The sequence below is a fragment of the Ochotona princeps genome, unplaced genomic scaffold, assembly GCF_030435755.1.
Source record: "Ochotona princeps isolate mOchPri1 unplaced genomic scaffold, mOchPri1.hap1 HAP1_SCAFFOLD_1651, whole genome shotgun sequence".
NCBI classification, from domain to species: Eukaryota; Metazoa; Chordata; class Mammalia; order Lagomorpha; family Ochotonidae; genus Ochotona; species Ochotona princeps.
This window is the reverse complement of record NW_026698511.1, coordinates 36,340-43,667: the sequence shown is the minus strand read 5'-3', so window position 1 is coordinate 43,667 and position 7,328 is coordinate 36,340. Positions and strand designations below refer to the sequence as shown.

Below are 7,328 nucleotides of genomic sequence, written 5' to 3'. Positions count from 1 at the left end.
CCTGATGTCTCGGTATGTTTACCCACCAATTAGCTCCCCAGAGCTGGTACGTTCTGCTCTAGCTAGTGGCTCATTTGCTGCGCCTCAAGTTTTTTGTGTACAGGGTCGTGCTTCGTACTCATTTAGATGACAAATGTGGGTCCCTCTCGACAATCGTATCCCTTGATTACAATTTTCCTTGTGGTAATTATAGCATCCTTTGGCATGTGTGCACTGCTAAACACACAGTTCTGTCTCTTGTTTGCAGATCATTGTATGTCTTCCTTGCTTACTCGTCTAGTGCGTACTCCTTAGCTGTGTATAGGTCTCCTTATGTTCCCTTTCATTCCTGTATCCACTCTTCCTGCCCAACCATACTCATGCGGGAAGCCAGAGACAACAAATTCAAGCAAATAAACCCCAAGACAAATACCGCATTCTCTTTCACAGAAAGTGGATTTGTGCAAAGCTGCGCATTGCAAATATCCGTTTCCTGGTTTCAGACGGCTTTTTGCGCGTAAGATGCTTCGAGACTGGCCTTTCGCAAAGCACTTACGTTTCCGTTTTCTGCGCCCAGTATCCCGGTGCGTGCTGTCTTTACTGGTCGGAAACGATGTCTTTATGTCGATTGTATGATTGTAGGAACAAATGGATGTAAGTATATTTGTGGCGCAATACTAAAACAACTGCTGTCTTCCTAAGAGGCGTCTGACAGCCGCTTAATGATTAACACCAGCGGTTGCAGTACACGTGTACACAACCTAACTGACAGGACTTTTGAGTGCTTCTCTGCACGTGGATGTGTTGAAGGCCGCTATTCTATGTATGCACGAAAACAAGTGCCAAATCCGCAGTGATTTTTTCAGTGCACGTGCAAATTTGTGCCTGTCCGCAGTGCGTGTGACTTGCTACGCTTCATTATATGCTCCACATGCGATGGTTAACTCTTTGTCCTGCAAACCAAGACAACGTGGAAGTGAGTGGGGTGGCGGCTTGGGGTGAGGGAGTCGACTGTGCAGCTGCTTTTTCAGTGGCCGCTGCACGAGCGACAGTCAACGGAAGAGGTTGAGCTGAGGAAAGGCAAAGGGACAAGCGGAAATTTTACGGAGGAATTGATGAAAGGGCGTGTGCACTGAGAAGCTGAAGCAGCAGTGGACGTAGAGACAGTCGAGAAGACGGGCAGAAGCCTGTAAGCACACAGTGAGAGAGCGTGACAGATGGAGTAGGCGGCTTCTAAGAAAGAAGAAACACTTTTGTTGGAAAAATAAGATTTGCTTCGTCGAACGGAAAAGAATAACGGAGGATAACTGATTTCGTGACACGCACAATCGGTGTTGGGTTTTTGCTGTGGCGCGTAACGCGTAAAGATTACCCCGATCATAAAACAAAACCGACAAGACCAAAATGGGATCGCAGTTCACAGAGTTTGGAGAGCTGGTGCTTTTGATAGGTGATTTTCACGTCCCCCACAGAGCAGTAGACTTGCCACCCTGCTTTCGTGAACTGCTCCAGACAGACAAGATTCGTCATGTTCTATGTACTGGCAACGTCGGCAGCGCCGAAGTACTCGAGTCTCTTCGAGTCATTTCTTCCTCAGTTCATGTTGTGAAAGGAGACTGTGATGCTGCCTTCGACTTCCCAGAGTACAAAGTTCTCCAGTTTGGTAAGTTGCATGAGTTTTGTCTTATCTTTTCCCGCCTCTCTTAGACCTCGCTCTTCGCATTGTGCAGGAGATATATCTCACATACGCGAGCGATCGGAACATATTGTGCATATCTGTGTGTGCATGTCTGTGTGTGCGTGCCTACGTGTTTCTGTGCGTGTGTGTATGTTTAAAAACATGTGAGTCAGTCAAGTGCGAGTCTTTGAGGTGCTGTTGATAGTTCCTTCGTGACATGTGATGCACACAACGTGCCATCTGCCTCACTGACATGCACACACAAGCGCAAATGTCATCGTATATATACGTTATGTATTCGTCGCGGATGCGAATATGATTTACGTCTTTAATCGCTGAGGTACGGCGCAGCGGCGGGCAAGAATCTTATATTCGCCTGACGTTTTACACACCCGTTTCCACGACCATTAGACGTGTTTATACACTGGTCAGGCGTACATCCATCAGCCACGCAGTACATGCAGTCTGTCGTATGTATATCGAAGTGTACGGCAGTCACATGTGCATGGGAGAGTGTTTGCGTGTGTGTCCCAATGTCACTGTGAGCGTGTGTGTATGTGCGTGCTTGTGGGGATGTGTATGCGTGCGGTGGTACATCTGCGTGTATATGTGTGTGTGCGGAGGTGTGTGTGTGAGTGCGCGCGGAGATGTCTGTGTGGGTGTGCGCGTCTTCTGCTCTAGATAGATCTCTTATATATATGCATTCACACAGGCGGCTGACAAGTATTTTTCTTCCCAACCCTCATCCTCAGTGTTGTGTGTGTGCGTGGGGATGCGTGCATGCTGTGGCGTCGTTCGTGTGGTCGCGCCGATGGAGTGAATGTTCTCGCTGCTCTCTCTTCAGCCTGCTGAGTCTCTCTCGTATGTGCATGGGCACCATTGTGTATTGTGGAGTTGGCGATCTCTTCTTATCGCCCGTGCTTCGTTTCAGGGCAGTTAAAAGTAGGACTGATTCATGGACATCAAATCGTTCCGTGGGGGGACGGAGGCGCGTTGTTGCATTGGCAGAGAAAACTTGACTGCGACATTCTGGTGTACGGACACCTCCACAGAGATTCGGTAATTGAGCTGGATCGAAAGTTTTTTGTGAATCCGGGTAGCGCGACCGGTGCATACCAGCCGTGGCTTGCAGAGAAAACTCCGTCTTTCATGCTCATGGCCGTGCAAGGAGCGAGTGTTGTGCTGTATGTCTACGAAGAGAAAAATGGTAAGGCGGAGGTGGTGATGAGCGAGTTCAAAAAAGATGTGGAAGAGCATCCTGAAGACGACTCACGGAAAGACAACTGAGGAGAAAAAGTGGTCTGCTTAGCACACACATTTCTGCAGTACATCGACGTCTCTCCAAGTAGCTTTCATGGACCGATAAGGAGAGTGCAAATAAGAAATGGCGAATTGCTCGGGGAAAAAGGTTTTGCGGAGGCTGGGCATCGCATCGACATTCTGGTGTTTTTTAGCGTGAGTATCAATTCAGTGTGAAGGTATTATGGGCTATGGGCTACCGCTTTTTGCCAGGTGCCGAAAAGGCTTCAGCAAGGTACGACTAGTCATCAACTTACTGCGGAGGAACCTTCTGCACACCACTGGGGACAGAGGAAAAATGGTCAAACCCGGGAAAGGTTGGAACGGAAGGAGCAGACCTCGCTGAGAAGAAGACGTGGACTTCACATTTGTAGAAAAGTAAATCATGCATTCGAATTAGCAGACGCAAAGAATGGGAGTAAATATCCCTCAGAACGGAACGAGCCAGGAGTATTCGTTTCATTGAGAGGCGCTTACGCTTTGGATGGGTTGGGAGATGCTGACACTTTGGATGGGTTGAGAGATGCTGACACTTTGTATGGGTTGAGAGATGCTGACACTTTGTATGGGTTGAGAGATGCTGACACTTTGTATGGGTTGAGAGATGCTGACACTTTGTATGGGTTGAGAGATGCTGACACTTTGTATGGGTTGAGAGATGCTGACACTTTGTATGGGTTGAGAGACGCTGACACTTTGTATGGGGGTCGACAAGGTGGAAGGCAAGGCATACGAGGAAACATGGAAGGGCAGTGCCACAATAAGAGAGCTGGTGTGGCGTGTGGAACTGACAGTGGGCTGGTGTGTACCTGGTTGTATATGCACCTGAGGCCCTTGCGATGCGTTATGGAGTTAAAAATGGATGGTTTCCGTATACGGTATTGCTTGTGAGCATGTGTATGTCCCCTGTACTACGTGGTCGCTGTGGTGTGAATGCATACCTGCTGTGCAACGGTGTGCCCGTAAACGTGGGAACCTCAATGTTCAGACCCTCGGTATTTTGAAACTGTGTAGTGTACACAAGTGTGCGCGTGTGCTCACACATATACATTTGTGAAGACATCTGATGATCTGCATGTGTGGATTTGACACGAGGGGAAGACGCTGCACCCCATTGACTATGTCGGCGTGTCCTGCCGGATCTACACACCTGACTGCAGAGCCCCACACACACTTTCATTCCTACGAGATGTTCCCTGTACTTGCACGTAAAGGGTTAATTAATACGAAGTGTAACACGCTTTCGTACATAGTACTCACGTCAAGCGCTGTATTCATGTATATATACGTATATAAATTATTATATATATGTATACATAGTGTGTCCTGCGGTCGTGTGCTGCGGTGAATTCCATGCATGTGCCTCCCCTCCAGTTACGCGAGTGTATGCTGGTGTGTGTTCTAGTCTTCCTTTTTCCATACATCCAGAAAACTACGTTAACAGCGTGCGTACGGGGTGAGCCGTTCGATTTGTACTCGCTGAAACCGGTTTGCTTTGTAATGTGGAGCCGCAAGATATTCATCCCGCCCGCATGGACGGGTTTAACGGTCCTAGGAATCAATAATCCCGGATAGTTTACAAAGCAGTCGGCTCGACGTAGCAAATATCTTTACTTGTGTCACTGAGTGCTTACTCAAGTGTTCTCAACGCACGGAGCGTCCTGTTCAGAATTTGTGGTTGTACAGGCGATCGCCTGTGTACACTCTGGCAACATGTGGGTTTTAGCTTTCATTAACTTTTCGTCACAGGAAAGGACATGCGTTTTCATCCATCTCGTACTAAAGGGATCTTTAACTTCTTATGACAGTCTGCCGGCCCTCACTTCTCAACTCTAATACAAATGTTTAGGCGTAGTGTATGCGTATGGTGCCGAATACAATCGCCTTCGTGCATCCATACGTACAAATACATATACATATATTTATGAAGTGCATGCACGATACCTGCATATGCACATATGTGACAGGCTTATGTTTTGTCTCCCGCCCGTCGGCGCCAGTGGTAATGATGGCCGCTTTCACTTGCACGCGAAGTGCTTTAGAGATGTCCAGGCTGAACGTCTGCTAATACGTACACGAAGTTTGTATGTCAGATCGTTGTACTCCGCACGGGTAATGATGCCGGTCTGCTACGCTGGGGCTTACCGGCGTCTCCTCGTGAGACGCTCTTATTCCCTCACAACCTTTATTTCCGGGTTGTAGCTTGTATTGTGACCTTCCTCGTACATGAGAGTTTAGTGTGTGAGGGGCACCTGAACCACCTCTCTTTTCTGCGCCTTCTTTCCCGAGCTATTCATGCAAATTACGAAAGCGACGAAGACATTACCAAGCGATAGACACATGCTGGCGAGGGGCGCAGACCTAGAGGCATCACGGCACGACTTGAAACAAAGAGTAGTGGGTCTCGCCTCTCTGCTCCTGTTTTTTCCCCCAGGTGTTACACAGATATATGGATGCACGTACGTGCTCTCGCATCCCTTTTCGCACACATGCAGTGCAGATACGCTCTCACGTATATTGATGCTTTTGCTTCTCACAAACGGGCTATTACCACGTTTTTGTAGATGTGTATGTGTATGTAAATACAACTGAATAGCATTTTACGTATCTGACGTAAGGACGGTGACCACACTCCGGTATATCGGTGCTGGGGTGTATGCATCCCTAAGTACGTACCTCGTCCAGATCCGCACTCACTTTGTGTACGTAATTGTTATAGCAATATACGTATGTGTACAATGTATGCCTGTCCTGATGCCTATACAAATGCGTAACGCTGTGGTGACGTTGTATTCTACTGTACTTCGGGAAACAGCTCCATGCAAGGACGTGGATGATGCTGCTGCTGCGGCTGCAAATAAATATGCACAACCCATTGTATGTGCCGCCGTTGCCTCGTTGTGTGGTCACTGTTGTTGCTGAAATTGCTCCCGCTGCATATCGTTCTGCAGCTCCCCCTGTTAGTATTGCAAGCGGTGTTCGTGCAGGAGAGATCAAGAACGGTCTCAACTTTTTGCAGTGGAGGTGTTGTAGCTGGTTACGCCCTCAGTTGAAAGTTTCCAGGCAGCTTACTACGTTGAGTGCTAATCTCTTCGAACACATTGACGTACTACTCCGTGCTGCTGAACATGCAAGGAGCGCACTTCTGCACTTCGCTTCTCTCGGATATCCTCCCTCTTTTGACTCAATAGTGAATGTTATTGATTGCCAGTATTGTTATACAAGCTTTTGGCGCAGCTTTTGCCGCTTTCGTTCTTAGAACATGACCGCTATGCTTGTAGAGACACAGAGAGACTCACAGTAGCAGAGGCGGCTTTCGACATGCAGCCATACATGCGCGATAAATTCGTACATGCTTGTAGGGGCTTGGACAGGTAGAACGTCAGTACTCCTCGACACAGCAAGCCCTCATTAGAAGCTTTATCGTCAGTGCTGCGGAATGTGGCAATTCTCGCGTATGCGTATCTCTCCGGATAGCTTCACTCTGGCGAGCTTCTCTCTGCCAACTGCGGAGCTCAGGAGAGTCTTTGACTAATCAAAAGACTGCGCAGGAGACAAACGCTATTCATCTCTGTTAATTGCTGCCTCTGATCACCTGTTCGAGATGATGACGTTTATGAGCAGCCTATCAGTGTTCGGCGGCTGTTGCAGCAAAACTTTGTAGGGTGTGTAAGAGAGGAGGAATTGCTTTTCCTCCCGGGGTACCGTCGTCCCTGCAGCAGCATCGATGCGAATTGCTGGTGCGCCTACTCCTGAATTCTTTCACGGGTCAATCTGTTCGCCTCTGCCAACGTATCAGCGCCATGCATATGTGCAAGTACTGAGCTTTCGCCTGTACTGAAGAGTGCGGCTTGCTGGTGGTCGCGCATCTCCCACAACAGCAGTACTTACTATTCCGGGGAAATACGCTAGAGGTCGTCTGAGTATACCACCAGCTGCCACAGGGAAAGGAGCCGTATCGACTGGAATACCAAAGCGCAGGAGCAGCGACAGTAACGCAGAGCTGATCCCTGTTGAAAGCAGACGTACGATAGTCAATGATGCAGCTCTCGGGCATTTGGCCTATATGGTTGCTGCTGGGTGCTAATCGTGGCAGTGCCGAACTATACAGGCGGACAAGAACCGATGGTTTCAATCCGTAACAGTTTTCTTCCGCTCTGTTTCTCCCGTCCCCGAGGACTCCTACCTACCGAGCTGCGGAGTAGCTGGTCAGATAATACTTCTGCGCAGTGCTGGTACCGCAGACAAAAGGACAGCGACATACGCTGACTAACTTCAAGTGGACCGAGTCAAAAAAGTGGGAAAGTGGGTGTATAGTAGAGAGACAATGAAAATGCACCATCCGCAAGGTGTGGCCTTCAGCATCACGTAG

At 48.5% G+C, this 7,328-nt stretch overlaps 1 protein-coding gene across 1 annotated transcript; it reads left to right on the top strand.

Moving 5' to 3' along the window:
- Positions 1 to 1,383: 1,383 nt before the first annotated feature.
- Positions 1,384 to 2,944, top strand: LOC131479079 (vacuolar protein sorting-associated protein 29-like). Its single transcript, XM_058659692.1, has 2 exons — positions 1,384 to 1,642; positions 2,589 to 2,944. The coding sequence occupies exons 1-2, from the start codon at positions 1,384 to 1,386 to the stop codon at positions 2,942 to 2,944; spliced, it is 615 nt and encodes a 204-aa protein (XP_058515675.1).
- Positions 2,945 to 7,328: the final 4,384 nt, after the last annotated feature.